The sequence below is a fragment of the Drosophila sechellia genome, chromosome 2R (genome assembly GCF_004382195.2).
Source record: "Drosophila sechellia strain sech25 chromosome 2R, ASM438219v1, whole genome shotgun sequence".
NCBI lineage: Eukaryota > Metazoa > Arthropoda > Insecta > Diptera > Drosophilidae > Drosophila > Drosophila sechellia.
This window is the reverse complement of record NC_045950.1, coordinates 17,617,480-17,633,198: the sequence shown is the minus strand read 5'-3', so window position 1 is coordinate 17,633,198 and position 15,719 is coordinate 17,617,480. Positions and strand designations below refer to the sequence as shown.

Sequence of the window (15,719 nt, the reverse complement as noted above, 5' to 3'; positions counted from 1 at the left end):
AAGCAAAGCGCCGATGGCCACTTCCGACCACCGTCATCGCCATCGTCACCGTCATCTCACCGGAATTCAGGGAATGCCATGGCCACGGCCGCATCCTGATGAAACCAAACAAGCTCACCGCTTCGGCAGCAATTTGAAAGACAAGCGACTTGGGCCCGCAGGATTAAAGGTTGTTTCCGCTTTTTGCCATGACCGGAATGACAATAATTTCGGCGATCCCTGGGCAAATAATCCGATTGCCCGATACTTTCACCTCGCTCCAAAAGTAAAAGGACTTCCGCCCTATTATTGGGTGCGTAAAAAACGCATGTCACACCACGAATAATTGCCATTAAAATGTACATTATAATTTCAATGTTTACTTGTTTTCTTTTTCGCAGGCAGCCAAAACTAATTAATATTAAAATAGCACGTTCATAAAGTGATTTTGTTTTCATTGAACGACGACGACACACGGCCATATACATATTTATATTCATTTCGAGCCTAAAATTATGCAGCGGATTTTTCACGTTTAATAAAACATACGCAGCCCGCGGCCAACTATTAATTAACATGTTAATTACAAATTTTCATTGGCATAAATGCAAAAATGCAATTTGTAAAATGTCGCCAATTTTAATTTTATGCACAACACTACCACTACTCTGCCATCACCACCACCACTACAACTACAACTACAGTCAGCACACACAAACACAGCTGAGCGCCATTTAAGTGGGCGTTGAAGGCGAAAAGTGGGCGGTCTTCTAATCGAAAAACCCGCTCAGGTGTATTATGCATGGGTGGGTGCAAAATATTGTGCAATGGCTGGAAAAAACCATTAATATTCTTATTTGCTTAGCCGATGATGGCAAAATTGCTGGGCACTGCGGTCCCGATTTTCCGCCAGTTTCCCCCGTTTCACCCTCTAAACCAACACCTCATATATTTTGCTCCACATTTTGATTGGCAATCTAAAATGCACCTGCATTGAGTTATATGTATACATTTATAGAATGCGGCAGGGGCACTAGCCAGCCTTTGTGTGTGCGGCAAGCTTGTTAAGTTTTATTTAAATTCGAACTGCATTTTACCGACCGCCAATTTGGGGCGCAATGGCAGTGGGGTCAGGGGTCGAGGGGTTCGGGGGGCGTGGCAGCGGGACAAGAGACTGTCCTGGCTGCCGCCTGAAGCGCCGTTGTCCCGCTGTGATTGTCAAAGGATGCGGCCAGGAAAATAATTAAAAATTCCATTTAAATGCAGATTAGCTTCGCAAAATGTGAGACTACAGAACTATATAGAATTTCCGCAGCTCATCCCCTTACCCCCACCTTACCACCTGCCCCAAAACCCCCACGCGAACCAATATTTATACACACACATACATAGATGTGTGCTCATGCTTGGGCGACGGCTTTAATGGTAATCGCATTGCTTTTGAAAATAGAATGCCGCCTAAAAATATGCAAATCGCGGACAAGCGGTTTTATAAATGCAGACGGCGGTGAGCGTGAAGCGGAAAAGTCTTTCCATATGCATGCTCAGACTGGGAAATCTGGCTGCATTGGACTCCAGGTGTGGCAATTATTCATGGGCCCTGTAATAAAATCAAAATAAATTTCTATAACAATTGCATTAAATATTGAAGCTGTTTGCGCAGCGATGTTTTTTCGCAGAGCGTTTTTGCACTTTCTAAGCTTTATTTGCATTGAGCATATTTGATTGGATTGATGTACACTGAGGATTCGGCTTAAAGTCATTTTTTGCGCTGCTCACGTTTCTGTGAAAAGCGCGACATGAAAAACAAATTCGCAATCGAGTTTTTTTTGTTGGCGCGGCCTCATCTTTATTGGCAATTGCATTGTTTCGGTTACATTACTCATACGTCCCGTTGGCACTGCTCTTTTTGCCCTTTATCGAGCCCTCCACGATACGGCTTTTGTCAATCAGTGTAACGGCATTTAAATATACAATATATATGTAGATATTCCGATATGTACGTCCTCGTCGTTTGCCAGTTGCCGCATTTCATGCATTTTTATGTGTGACAAAAGTGAGCAGTGAAATATAAAAAATCGAAATTGTACCATTGGGACGCGTGTGTAATGGCTACGGTTACCGTTTCGCATCAGACAGCGGCACAAGCCATCAGTTTTTATGCCCTTGCAGCTGCAGCCGCAGCACTTGCAGTTGCAACGCAGTCGGAAACAGGACCCACGAACCTGTGGTGCATGCATCAATCTGCTGCCCGCCCGACCGCCCGACTGCCCGATTGCGACTGTAATTGTCAAAATGTAAATGCAGCCAAAAAGTTAATAATCACGCCGAAGGGGGCCATCTTAAATGCACCACGTTTTCAGACATTTTACATTCTGGCCTTTTATGTTGCGTAACTGCTGCATTTGGCTGTACAGGCAAAAGTAAATAAGTTCAATATTACCCCATGATGGAGAATCAAATAAAGTGGGCAGTTTGCAACGAGTATTACCAGTGAAATTAGATTAAATAATGGCAAATTTCCTGCTTAAATCTATGAATTTGAACTGTATTTTAGATACCCAAAGGTAGCCTTTTGTTGCAATCTGCACTGCCCATCGCGAAGTTGGAACACGTTGTTGATCCATCACCTAATCGAAATTTATTGTTTTACGAGCAGCGCATTACTCGTGTCCAGTTTATTACCGCCAACAGCTCGCTGATGAAATCAAAATATGGTAGAAGTATTTTCATAACCATCGCCCAGATCGCATACACTGGCAAAATGCGGGGGCAAGGCAGCTGGGCGGAACTTTACAGCTCGTTTTTGAGGTACGCAACGATGTCCTGCGGCGGCCTTTTGGGCCCTCCAATGAACATGAACATTTGAAACGAATTCGGTTCGCATTCCACTTTTTATGCTTTATGTTTTTTTGCCCTTTTCATTGGTATAAATTTAATTTTTGGTATGTTTAGAACGGCCAGCGGCATATTTTATGTACAAGTTCAACACTCCAAGGATGCGTGTGCGTGTGTGTGTGGGGGTGGGTGTGTGCGTTATCGCACTGCATTTATGTATGTGGACGAATGCCTTCCACGTGGGTTACTTAATATACAAAGGCCTTTAATTTCGTCTAAAGCTAAATAAACTTTATACCCTTTGGTATCTGCCACACATCCATCCGCATGTGTATGTATTACGTATACACCTGCGGTCATGCCGCCACCAAAGGACCTTCTCCATTATCCATTCTCCGTGTGTGTTTGATGTTTGGGCTGCGTTCTTTGGCGCTCTCTCGCTGTTTTGACTGTGTCTGCCGTTCTGGTTGTTGTTGCTGCAATGTCCTTGGGCGCATATTTGCATGTTTTATTGTATCTGCTGTTCGCCCAGTTTAGGCCACGCCCCACCCGCCAACGCCCACTTCGCCCGCGGGACAATCCACCGGCCTCAGTACGCATGTACCTATGTTTTTAATTCTTTACATCGATATTTGGCCCCTGGCAAGTCAAAAACGCGAGCCGCTGCCAAAGGTTGATTGCGGCAACGAACAGGGGGCGGGTGTAACCTAACCCCTGCCTCCTCCCTCACACACACACACACACGCACACAACAGGCACACACACAAGTTGACCAGGGAAAGTTGGACAGCAGCGCGTTGGAGGCAATTCTCCTCAAAAAATGCATGATATGTGTGCTACACCTTTTGTTATGCATTTGTTTTGATGTCGAAATCTAACCGTTGCTGCCGGGCATTTGCCACATTATTTGCTATGTTTAAAGAGGTCGAAAATAAAAAAAGAAGAAAAACAGGAAATTGACAGTGGTGTGGGCGTGCCATTAAAGTCCAATAGTAAGTGCTAATTAAAAGAGTGCTGCATACTCTTAGGCGCATGGTGAGCCGGCTGGCGCAAGGACTTCTCCTCAGCAGCTCACATATTTACACGCTAGTTTTCCATTACCGGGATGTCTTGCAGTCGCAGAGCGATTTTTAATTTGCGTTATACGAGGAGTTTCCTTTTGCCTGGCCCGCGGCTCACATGTGGAAATGCGGCCGGAGTGGAAAGCGAAGCGGTAGCGGAAAAGGACAGGCTCAGAGGGTAAGAAAGGGATAAGGATAAGGAAGGAGCAGGTGGAGCAGGGCCGTTGAGCAGCGTAGCGTGACATCGCAGGAGCAGCAAATGTCACGCTTCACTCATTTCCGTCCCATGATGTCGAGGTCGTAGTCGTAGTCGTCATCATCATCATCATCGCCATCGTCGCCATCGTCGGTGGGTGCTGATGAAGCTCAATGGTTAGTGGCAGTCAACCAGGAGTTTTCCCCAACCTCCAGCCTTTCCTCCTGCATTGGCGAAAGAAAAGCACATGACAATATTGGTAGGTAGGCTGCACTGAGAAAAACAACAATTATTTTTACAATGCCATAAGTAAGAAGTCCTATTGTGAATAATGAAACTATGTAGATCTTAATTCTTGTAACACAAACTGATTCTAACAAATAAATATATATTCGTGCCCTGTCACTGCAGTGGATATCTTTTGGCTCAGTGCACAAGGTGGGCGAGTGGATGAATCGGAAACCGGTGGGTGGGCACGTGGGTTAGTAGTGGTGCCCCCTTCCCGGCGCTGTCCTCGTTCACGTTGCGGTTCTGGGTAGGCAACCTCTCAGCCGGAAGCACTTGAGAACTTGCAATGGCCAGCGGGCATTTTGTGCGGTTTCGTGCGTCGTTGCCCCCGTTCTACGATCCCCGCTTCCCACCGTGTCTGCCATCCCCTCTCTCCCCTTCCCTTTCCTTTCCCTCTTTTGCAGCATCCTTGACGCCGAGTTCGCGAACTGAAAATTCCCTTCGTTTACATTATGTTGCGGCCATGTTGTCCTTGCCTCGGCCTCGGCCTGGTCTCCCGGCCTGCTCCTGGCTCCTGGCTCCTCCATCTACCCCATCTGGCCCATCCTCCTGCTGCCGATTCCGCTGCGGTTGCTCTTCCATCATGGTTCTTTTCAGAGACCACGCCATCATTATTATGAACACCGTTATGCCCGCTGGTCTTATATTCCAATTTGTTGTTGTTGCCGCCGCTCTTATTTCTCCATCGCCAGCGGTACTCGCCTTTGTTGTTGCTCCTCTTGGTGTTCTTATATGACCGCCAAGTCTCTCTGTTTCCCCGCATACCCATCACTTTGGCCCGGGGTAAAGGGTATGCTGGATCAGAGTAGAGTCTACCTATAAAGTTTCTTTACATGACAGTATTCAATGGCTTTGAATCAAACTACCATATGCACATATATATATGTACATGCTAGTACACTTACTAAGTACCTTTACCCCTGGGTATCTGTTAGTCGTATGACCACACAGCACAGTTTACTTCACTTGTTTCCTTATTTTCGTTTATTTTGCAACATTTCGCCGCACTGCAATTGCATTCGCGTTGACAAAAGTCCTGATGCCTTCGCAACGTGTGCCATTTGTGAGTAATAAGAATGAGAATAGATGACTGCAGGGTCTTGGCAGTTCACTTACCTGTTGTTGTGTGGCTGCTGGAGATTGGCCCTGCTGTTGCATTGCGATTGCTAATAAATTCTAGATTTGGATGGCAAAATGCATATGCAAATAAATAGCTAGGCCAACTAACTGGCCGTGGACGCCTGCGAGCGCTGTAAAACAACAGCAATAATAACAATAATCGTGCCACATTTAGATAGCGCACACAGAGAAAAACGCTTTCAGCCAATTGAAGAGTTTAAACATTGGGCCAAGTATGAAATTTGTTTGCCCATCTCCCCGGATCCCCCCGGATCCCGCCGCATCCCTCGCCGTGCGACTCAGCTCCCCAGCATCCTCGCCCCCACCCGAAATGTTAAGTTGCCGCAGTCGGCTGCTTATCTCTGTTGCTGCTTGCAACATTCGCTGGGGGCCATTTTTACTTTTTGGCTTTTCGATACGAGAGCCGCTCCACTGTTCCACCGCCTCCCGCGCGCCACGCCCCGTCTTCATTGGGAGGACCACGAGCTGCTGCCCAAATGCAGTTGGCCTTCTGGGCGTGTGGGAGCGTGTGGGCGCCAGGAATGCGATCGTGAGTGGCTAGCGAAACAAAAAAGTATACCCCATTAATAACATTTAATATACAACAAATTCGTTGTGTGAGGTCTTAATTAACTTATAAGCTCTTTGGCAATTTTCCGCGTTTGCGACGCAAGCTCATTGCTTCTGTTGATGGATTGTACAATCCAATCCACGTGGTGCTCAACATTTGTGTAAGCACCGATACCATCTTACCATCATTACTTCTGAAGTTTTTCAAGTCGCATTGGTCATGGATAATCCGCTCATCGATATCAATAACTTGGCGGATGGACGTGCAATCCACAGAAGTGCAGTTCGTGTCGTATTCGCCCAAGATCACTTGTCTAAAAAACAAGAGCTTCAGTAAAAAATTCCAAAAAAATATTGAGCTCATACTTGGGACGCAATGAGACGCAACTCGCTGAGGTCAGGATAAAAACTGCAAAAACACTGATAGTATAGATGAAAGTGAAGGGAAAACTTTTGGCAGGACTACATACGACGAGTGATAAGCGAACCGCCGCAGAAGAAATTGTCCCCAAGCACCATGGCCATCCAAGGGTTGCCGAACCTGTCCGCATCTCTACCTCCAACAACCCGCCGAATTCTCGATGGGTCCCTCGTTGTCCCGCAATCATTCGTTAGCAGGGTGCTGGAACCTAGCCTTGCGCCAAGGACCAAAATCGCTAGTACCGCTATTTAAGCTACGAAGATCTTCATGTTATAATGAACACTGAGCTGATTGTCCATACTCGATGCTTTTATATGGGACTCACATAAGTGTTTACATACATACATAAGCGATAAGGAATTCGACTAAATTATTCATCTATATATTAACAGCCTAATGGAACTTTTGGCACATATATCATTTGATTTGATGACGAGCATTAAGCACTGAGACTGGAGGCTTATCATCTTTATAATATTTGTCATATTGAGAAATGCGTCTCATAGTTGTACTGATGTACAGCCATTGCGGCTCTGAAACTTATGGATATTGTGAGTTAAAGCGCTAGTAACACATTCATAGTCTTTAATGATAACTATTAATTCTTGAATTAGGTAGTTATTGCACTATCGGGTTCGTGTCACGTTGCCACTTCTGCTCGTGTGCTAAGTTGGCCGTAAATACTTTTGGCCTCGCCTGGTGTTTGGCATTTGGTGTCTGCTGTCTGCTGCCCAAGAGCCTGGATACTTGGAAGCTGGGATGCTTGGATGCTGGGATGCTGGGATACTGGGATACTTGGATGTTTGAATGTTTGGGGGCTCTGGTGTCTTACCGTTCCTTGCTTTTTGGCATCTGCTCTTTAGCCCTAAGCTGGGATATGGCCGCTCGTTGGTTCGGTTGTTCGTTGCCTTATGAAATATTTGTGCTGCAACTTTATTTACAATTTTTTCGGTTATTTATTGTTGGCAATTTATGCTTTCGTTATGCATTTTTCGTTTCTTGTATTTGGTCAGTTCTTGCACTCTGATTTATTGGTATTGGTGTGTGCTCTTGTGGGCGTATGTGGAGCCCTATGTGCATGTATTGTCCATATTGAAATGGGCCCACACACACGCACACGCACACCCACTGTGGTGAGTGTATATTCGAAGCCAAACAAGCTGTGAAAGAAGTTTTTGGCAATGTTGCTGGAAATTCGAGAAAATTTCATATTTCTTTTAATTGCTGCTACAGTTGAAATTAGTGGTTGCATATGGGAACAGCTCACAGCCGTGATGTTTCTATATTTTAAGAGGGGTTTTCAACACTTTTACTCTGATAAATGATTCACGGAAGGTATTAAAGATCGATATCCGCTCATTTGTCAAATAAGATAAATGTACATAGTATCCCTTTTTTCGAGAAGCCCCTGCTTAAACGGTTGCGATTTCTCTTAGAACCCCGAACATATTTATTTTTCATTTTCAATATTCAGGCAGTCTGCTGAATTTCTGGGCAATTGTTTCTGGCATTGTTCTTTGGGCTCTTGTTTTGGCCATGGACAAGCTGCAATCAAAATCAAGGAACTTGAGAGATATTTTCCCAAATGGAACATGACACATTTGTTCTGCTCCAACTGTGCCTAATGACGGTTTTCAATCTCGGTTTCTGTAGAGGATGAGTGAAGATGTGATTCGGCCAAGTGCCAGTGAGACAGACGCAAGTTAAATGGCAATTCTGCATAGGGCCAAAAGCATTTTTATCCATTTCTGCAGTTCAGTTAAATTAATGGATGAACCGGAGTCGAGTAATAAGACATCCAAATGAATGCCTTAAGTCTGCACTCGATGCGGATACAGATGCAGATACAGATACAGTATCTGTATCTGTAAGTGCAATTGAGTGCATTTTGTGCAGTGATTTTATGACTTTTATTCTCTACGCTGTCCACATAAATTGCGTACTGTTTTTCTTATTTTTCGTTGTTGTTGCTCCGACAGTCATCATATATCAATGTCGTTGCAATTGATAATGGAGTGCAGTGGGTATAAAAATCAAAAGCTGGCCTCTGGGCAAACATTTGATCTGACATTTGTTGTTTTCTTGTCTTTTGTCTTATTTATGTTTATTTACTTAATGCCAAGTTATCGTATTTAAATCAAATATTTGACTAAAATATTATTTCTCATAATAAGAAAAATGCCCAGAGCCTTGAGCTCAATCTCACTGCGCTTGTGTGCGTGCGTTTGTCCATTTTAAATGGAAAATAATCAAGTCATCACTCCGTTGCCTGTCAATCTGCGTTTAAAATGCCTCTGTGCGGATTTTTGCATTTACCGCCCGCAAACCCGACTCCGCCGCCACTCCACGCCGGCAAGTGCAATCAAAATTGCAAATACAATAATATGAAAAGCACAATGAAATCAATGGAAATACCTCAAGCTATGTAAATGGGGCAGCTCCACCAACTGAGCAGCGGTGTCCTGGACATGCACACGGTGACCCCCAGAGCCAATGCCCAATACACACGGCCCCCAGCCCACAACCACCCCCAGCACCCAAAAACCCAACACATTGCCAAATCAGGCTGGCTAAAAGGATAAAAGGTCTCCGACCTACTCTTTTGCCGTTTTTCGGCCACTTCCTGGTGGGTATTTTGCCCTAACTCAATCAGGCTGTTGGCCAAATGTCTTGAACTAAGTCTAATTGATAATGCTAATTTTTATTTACTTAAACCACATCATATTCAAGAAAATGATTAGAAATGCAATAGGAAGCTACCATTGCGTCTACTGATACCTTTTAAAATGTCTGATGTTGCTCGAGGGCCAGGGTATTTGGCCTTCGTTAAGGATATGATACATCCGTGCTCCTTTTTTATTCGGCGTTGCTGATGGGGGTCTGAATGCTGTGGCTGTTGCTGCTGCTGTTGGTAGTGGGACGGCCTCGTAATCAGCATTTGTGGCGCTCGAGGTCATCCGCAAAGTCTGCAGGCGTTGTCGGAGTCGCCGTTGCCGTCTTCATTGTTGTTGCTGTTGTCGTGTTGCATGTGCCACAGCGTATGACGCCGCTTCATTTTCCTGTTTGCGGCCGTGGGCAAAGTTCTGGGTTGGCTGGAATATTATAATTACAAGCGAAACAGGCCCCAGAGCTCTGCTCTCCTCTGTTTCGAGCCCAGGCATCAGCTTTGGCTTTGCCTGTATCTGTGGCAGCGTCACAGTGCACTGGAAACAAATCAAATGTATCCTTTCAATGATGTGTCCTAAAAAATGTGATTAGTCAAAGAGGGTCGTATGTAAATTGCTGTGTTGAATAAATTAAAATCCACAATTTATATTAGGTTGTTTTTTGCATTTAAGGACTGTAGTACCCATCTATTTCTTTTCGTGCTCACCTGTATCTGAAGCTTTTGCAGCCATGACGACGAGATGGAGACACTGGCGACAGCGAGTGGGAGTGAACGGGGACGAAGATCCTGATAGCCAAATGAAGTCGAACCAGCGCCAAAGGTGTTCGCGCTGACGTTGTGACAGTTTCGGTTACCGTCTGTCTCCGTCTGGAGGAGTAAGTGAGCAAGTGGGGCTGGGTGAACCAGGGAGCTGGGGAACACTGAGTGTAAGCCGGTTGCATGCGCCTGTGTCGTACAGCTGTTGCCACTGCCACTGCCACATGCAGAGCCACAGCTTGTTGACTGACTGATGCGTCCGGAATGGCGCTGATGAAGAGCTCTAAGCCCGGCTGGAACAACTTCATTTCGGATGGAGTTCGTGTGAAAATTATTGAGATACATTTCCCCCAGCGATGGGCACACGGTCGAAAACGAGATGTAGCCCCCCGCAGCAGTTCGTCCCCGTCTGGGGCCCTTCTACCGCTCCTCTAAGCGGCGGACATTGGCGATTATCTTGTCCACGACTGAGAAACAAATGAGCGTCGTAGTCGCACTGAGCCAGATATATTGCCCCAGGGACATTTGCCGCATTGTTGCTTCAAAGCAGATAGGTTTCGGTCTGTATCTGTATCTCTTACTGTATCCGTTTCTGTTGTGAGTGTTTCAAGGTACGGAAAAGAGTTCCCACATTCGCTATATGTGAGAATATCGCCCTCAGTTCAATTGGCATCTATTTTGGTGGGAGCCTTCGAGCCAAGTTGGCATATGTGAGCCCTGGGATGGACCAACTATATTAATAGGCCCGCTAATGGAGCAAGCTTTGAATAGACGGAAATGAATGTATCTGATTAATATATCCAATAAATTACTAATTAATTTGTTGCTCATTAAATGCTTGGGAAATGTTTAAATAGGCTTTATTAATGGTGGGCAGTTTAAGGGGAAACCCTATAAATAATACTACACTTTCTTTGGGATGATGGGAAAATCAGAAGTTTGCCGATTACGATTTTAAAAAAATCGCATTGCTAATATTGCAAATAGCATGCGTTATCTCTGCGGCTAGGAAATTCCACTTCTTGGAAATATTATTATTGCAAAAGCAGCATCTTTGATTGTATTTTAAACTTTCACATATACAGTGAGAGTGTGAATAGAGTGCCCCTCATAAAAGAGTGGCTACTGATAACAAATATTTATAAGTAATGGACAAATACAATTTTAGCATCTTCTAATTAAAGCTTGGGATGATAAGTCAGCCTCTTCGCTTTATTTCGTCTAGAAGCGAGTTGGATTTCGTTGCTGTCAGGCCAGTGGGCAGATTCCATATTCAGATAGTGAAAGAGGATGGCTGAGAATAGGAAATCGCCCGCCGGCCATCCGCATCCGCAAGATACACTTCGCCCCGTCCGCTTCGCAGATACAGATAGTCCGCATTGTTGTGTTGTGTTTACGTTGTAAATGGTTGTTGCAACTACCACTTTCGACTGCCTTGAATTCGGTGCCTCGAACAGGTTCGATGTTCGCTGCCTTGCGGTTCGCTGCCGAGAAGTATCTGTGATTTACGAGCGTCTTAAGCCGCTCACAAAAATATTTTCAAATTACACAAATTGTGCCATGCCGGCCAAAGTTGGCGACTCCGGCCCTCGGGGGTTAATGCCACGGATTAGTCGGCCTTGGGCTATGACATTTATCGAATGTCAGGGGTACGGAGGGAGCGGGTGGGGGAATGGGGCGGCAGGTGTATAAAGAATGGCCATCTACTGTTTTTCCACTTCGCCATTCCTTTGTGGACAATGGAATTTCAATTTGCCGCCGACGGAATGTTTTTGCAACACGGCTGGCAATTTAAATTTATGCATGAGCATTTTCTAATACCACTTAGAATAACAGAAATAATTTATTATTTTTAACACTTTACAATTTCCGCGGACTCTGTGTGTGCTCTCGCTTGTGCGTGTGTGTGTGCGCTTTTGGTACTATTTTGGCAAAACAACACAGTTTAATATTTGTTTTTCATTTGTTAGCCTGGCACCACGCGATTCAGGTGGCAAATGAGGGGCGTGGCAGAGTGCAAGAGGCGTTGGAGCGCGAGTCCTATTCAACACTTTGATGGGGAGCGAAAAAAGAGCCAAAATATCCATTTATAAATATTTTACAATAAATATTTCACCATTGAAATTGAACTGAATAATAGAGTTCGCTGTTGTTATGAATAATGTTTTGATTAAATCTTCAAATCCGCTGGCCCATCAGAAAATGGGCGCTCTGAGCAGACGCATCAAATAGTAGTAAGCCTTCATCGGCAGTCTAGAGTTTTTCATTTTTTCCTGATAGCGCCCTTCTTCGTTCAGATTGCTAGTGATATCGTAGCACAGGATATAGACCAAGTACGCCAGGGTGGCCACAAAAATAAGCAAACTATAACAGTAGTGATCATCTGAAGAAAGGCGATAGTTCTGAATCGATTCGACTTACTATTGATATTCTTACCAATCACATGCAGCGCAAGTTGAACCTGCAGCGAAGCGCGGTCCTCAAGCACTCTTCCCAAATTTTTATTTTCAAATGTTTCCACTTCCACATCCCGATTGTGGGTCCCAGTATTCCGAGCTGCTCTTTCAAACAGTATTTTGAGGGTCTTCTTTGGGTTATCGGAGTATCTAAAGGATTCCACATCTGATTCGGATTCTACTAGACGAGGTTTAACTTTGGCTTTTCGTACTTTGATCGGTGGCCGGTTTGTTGTGGCTGGGGCATCAGGCGTTTTTGAAGGTAAGATTACTGGTTCGGCACAGAGGTATTGATAGCTTTCGGGAAGCCTGCGTCTTAACTGATGGGTTGGTTAAGGAAAACTGAAAAGTTCATTCTGTATTTCAAAGCTTATCCCACCTTAGTAAACGTTTTTAAGTTAAGGGGTCCGGCGACGTTTTCATCATTTTCCCTTTTCTTTCTTTTGATCTGGGAAAATTCAGTCAAATATTAAAAAAAAATAAGAGTTAATTCGCAAGTACCCTCTTGTTTGTGCACTGTATAGTGGAAAAAGAAGGAGTTCTTTTTTTGAAGTGCCCGGTGTCCTTTACCTTCGTCCGATCCCTAACTTTCAATTGCTTCATTAGATCGAAAGTCGCCTCATTACCCTGACCAATCGGAATGGCTTTAACCGGCTTCGACTTCTCACATTGAATCCTCCCGCTTCCATCTGCACACTCGTAATCCGAGATCACGGCTTCCTCCTGATCCGTGAGTTGGAGGGAGAGGTCATAGAGATTCTTGTTCTGCGACTGCGAACTGCGCTCCTGGATGCTGGGCAATTTTGGGGAAGCTTTCAGGTGACGATCCCCGATGCCCCTGGCTGAATCAATGCGAATGAATCCATTTAAGTCAACTGAGGTGCGACTCGAATAAATCGAAGTCAGTCTAGAGTAAAAGAAAGAATGGGATGCAACTGGAATATTGGGTAATGTAAATACTAACGATTCGGCCACAAACTTCTTGGGTTTGTACAGCTCAACCAAACATTTGTCAAAATCTTTTCTAAAAAAAGAATACTAATGTTGAAAAAAAGGCTATATTTATTGGATGTCACTTACGGACTTTTTGGGATAGCGTGTAAGCGTTGCATTTTTATCAATCATCTATAAAAAGAGTTTAAATAAAATTAAAAACTATCAAATTTATTGGCAGAGAGTAAAGCAAAAATGTGTTGTTGTTTCTATTTATTCGATTTGAGTGTCAAGGGCTGCTGTCCCTGGGGGCACATTTCACACATTTTCGCATTAATATGCAATTAAAGCGAATAGTTGCAACTAGTTGCAGTTGCAGTTGCGTGTACCGTTAGTTGCGCAGGCGCATGTCCTGCGGCACTACTCCACGACCCATCCTGGCGATCGCTCGCGGCGCTCCTTCAGCTTCCATCTCCGGCTGTTTCCGTTTCCGTCCCTCCCCGCCACTCCCCTCGCCGGCGTTCATCAAAGCGTCTAAGTCCTGCGGCAACATTAACACAGCGAAGCGCAAGGACCTCGCTGCCTCGGCCAGCGTCGCTGCCCGCCGCAGGACACTTTTTCACGCAGCGACGCTTTTTCGTACAGTCATCGTGCAGCAAAAGCGGTTCCCATCCGAGGCTCCTTCAACTTGGTTCCGCACTTAGTACATAAGTCGTTGTACATAAACAGATAGACACTGTTGCAAATTGATAAGTGAAATGACTGAGATAAGAGCTTTAAACAATTGTCAATCTGTTTTAACACACATTTAAATACGTATTCAGAAAGTTTATATTCCTACTATTTACTTATTGCTTCTTTTATCTTCTGCAAAATGATTCATTGCTGTCGAATGCTGCTTTTATTTCATATTTATTTTTTGTGTATAATTACTTTAATCACTTATTGCTTATCTCTTCGAGCTTATGCTTAAAATGCTTAGTAAAAAGCAATAATAATACAATGCTTAGTTTTAGTAATAGATTTTTTGTGAAAGTGTGAACCTTACTGGCGGCCATTTGGTATGGTGCAACTAAAATGCAGTTGTTGTTGCTTCTTTCGCTTTTCGCCGTATTTGTCTTCTGCTGCTTTGGAATTGTTGGCGGTTCTTTGCCAGCGCCTGCGGCTATTTGAGGCAAGAAGTTGGCCGGCGGGCTCCGGCGGACAGCCAAAGCAGCTGACAGGACGACGACCGCCAGACGACGGTACAGGACGCTCGAATTCGGCTTTGACTTGAAGAGTTGACTGCCATTCGCCGGCTGGCTTTAATTGCGTTTGATGTTCGCAAAAAGTGTGTAGGTTGCTGGGTGGGTGCAAAATAAAGAATTCGAAAGTCAGAAGCCGAAATTGAATTGCAATTCATTCAATTAAAAGGGGCGGAGTGGGTGTGGTGCGGCAGATTATTTAGATGCCTAGAAACGCACTTTGATTTTGATTTTGTTGCATGCAACTGTCAGTTCCAAGCATTTCCAAGCGAATGCATTTGCACAGAGCTATTCAAAGGGATGGGCGGGGGGAAAAGCCTCGTTTGTTGCGCTTATTCATTCGAATGTTAATTAAATTGTATTTAAACTGCATCGACTTTTGACATATGGCTTGTCTGCGCTGCCTGCTCATTGAAGTGACTAATTTGATCAGAGAAAAAGTCTCGTTTATGAAATGCACATCCTTTGACTGGCGAAAATCAGCATTAATACAAACTGGCAATTTAATGCATAACTGCAGTATTGAAATTCATATTTTTAAAACCAAACGCCATTAGCGAATGAAAACATATATTACTAGTAGAATTATTAACAAAGATTTTGTGGAAAAGTGAAAGGGCTTACTTATATTAAATATTGGTCAAAACCGGGATAACTCGTTCTACTTATTTTACATTTAAACGAATCAGCCGAATGGCAGACAGGAAACGTCATCAGCAATGCGGCATGAGTTCCGTTTCATTTTTGAATGCACTTCCTGTCGCACGGGAAATTAAAATGCTGCCTATGCCTATGCCCACGCGGCGTATGTGTAATATGCCCCAATATTATGCACACTCGGAGACAATGCTCCTCCGAATGGCAGAACCGAATGCCAGATAAGCGTGGGCCCGTCGCAGTCACCATAATCATAGTACGGAATAATAACAATGCCCGGCTCCGTTCCCGAGTTAAGAGTCATTAAGCGTCGTTTTATGGGCATTGTGTGGGACAGAGCTCCTCCGACGGCTGCCATCCAGTCCGGTCCCGGCCAATTGGTATGCATATTTGGCTATTAAGTGCAGCTCGGAGAGTGCGGGCGAAAGAGTTATCTTCAAGCCACTAAATTGCAGCCCGATAAACGCGGCCAAAGCAGCCGGCATTATGGCCGCAAAGAGGTGGTAGAGGGGGCTAGCCAAAACTTTTGGCTA

The 15,719-nt window shown here is 44.6% G+C and overlaps 3 protein-coding genes across 7 annotated transcripts; all 3 read right to left on the bottom strand.

Annotated features, from left to right (window-relative positions):
• Positions 1 to 6,058: 6,058 nt before the first annotated feature.
• On the bottom strand, positions 6,059 to 6,741 carry LOC116800601 (CLIP domain-containing serine protease 2). Its single transcript, XM_032716442.1, is given in 3 exon segments — positions 6,059 to 6,365; positions 6,418 to 6,460; positions 6,522 to 6,741. Coding segments are annotated over 3 exon segments (513 nt in total). The 3' UTR covers positions 6,059 to 6,115.
• Positions 6,742 to 9,118: 2,377 nt separating this feature from the next.
• LOC6615400 lies at positions 9,119 to 10,658 on the bottom strand. Its single transcript, XM_032715893.1, has 2 exons — positions 9,846 to 10,658; positions 9,119 to 9,713 (listed from the first exon to the last, which is right to left on the bottom strand). The coding sequence occupies exons 1-2, from the start codon at positions 10,202 to 10,204 to the stop codon at positions 9,701 to 9,703; spliced, it is 372 nt and encodes a 123-aa protein (XP_032571784.1). The 5' UTR covers positions 10,205 to 10,658; the 3' UTR covers positions 9,119 to 9,700.
• Positions 10,659 to 11,758: 1,100 nt separating this feature from the next.
• On the bottom strand, positions 11,759 to 13,570 carry LOC6615399. Of its 5 annotated transcripts, none has more exons than XM_032716512.1 (6): positions 13,433 to 13,569; positions 13,317 to 13,376; positions 12,854 to 13,259; positions 12,732 to 12,800; positions 12,333 to 12,672; positions 11,759 to 12,279 (listed from the first exon to the last, which is right to left on the bottom strand). In XM_032716512.1, the coding sequence occupies exons 1-6, from the start codon at positions 13,462 to 13,464 to the stop codon at positions 12,092 to 12,094; spliced, it is 1,095 nt and encodes a 364-aa protein (XP_032572403.1). In that variant the 5' UTR covers positions 13,465 to 13,569; the 3' UTR covers positions 11,759 to 12,091. The 5 variants fall into 5 exon arrangements, with proteins under 5 accessions (XP_032572403.1, XP_032572402.1, XP_032572400.1 ...); XM_032716511.1 differs by having other exon boundaries at positions 13,437 to 13,569; XM_032716509.1 differs by having other exon boundaries at positions 12,854 to 13,376; positions 13,437 to 13,570.
• Positions 13,571 to 15,719: the final 2,149 nt, after the last annotated feature.

What these genes read in the sequence shown, in the direction of transcription:
- LOC6615400 (XM_032715893.1), bottom strand. Translation starts at nt 10,204, where the DNA reads ATGAAGTTGTTCCAGCCGGGCTTAGAGCTCTTCATCAGCGCCATTCCG.
- LOC6615399 (XM_032716509.1), bottom strand. Translation starts at nt 13,477, where the DNA reads ATGATTGATAAAAATGCAACGCTTACACGCTATCCCAAAAA. An exon ending in TACAGTGCACAAACAAGAGG is followed by an intron (nt 12,801 to 12,853) that starts GTACTTGCGAAT and finishes GAATTTTCCCAG; the next exon opens with ATCAAAAGAAAGAAAAGGGA. An exon ending in ACTTAAAAACGTTTACTAAG is followed by an intron (nt 12,673 to 12,731) that starts GTGGGATAAGCT and finishes CCAACCCATCAG; the next exon opens with TTAAGACGCAGGCTTCCCGA.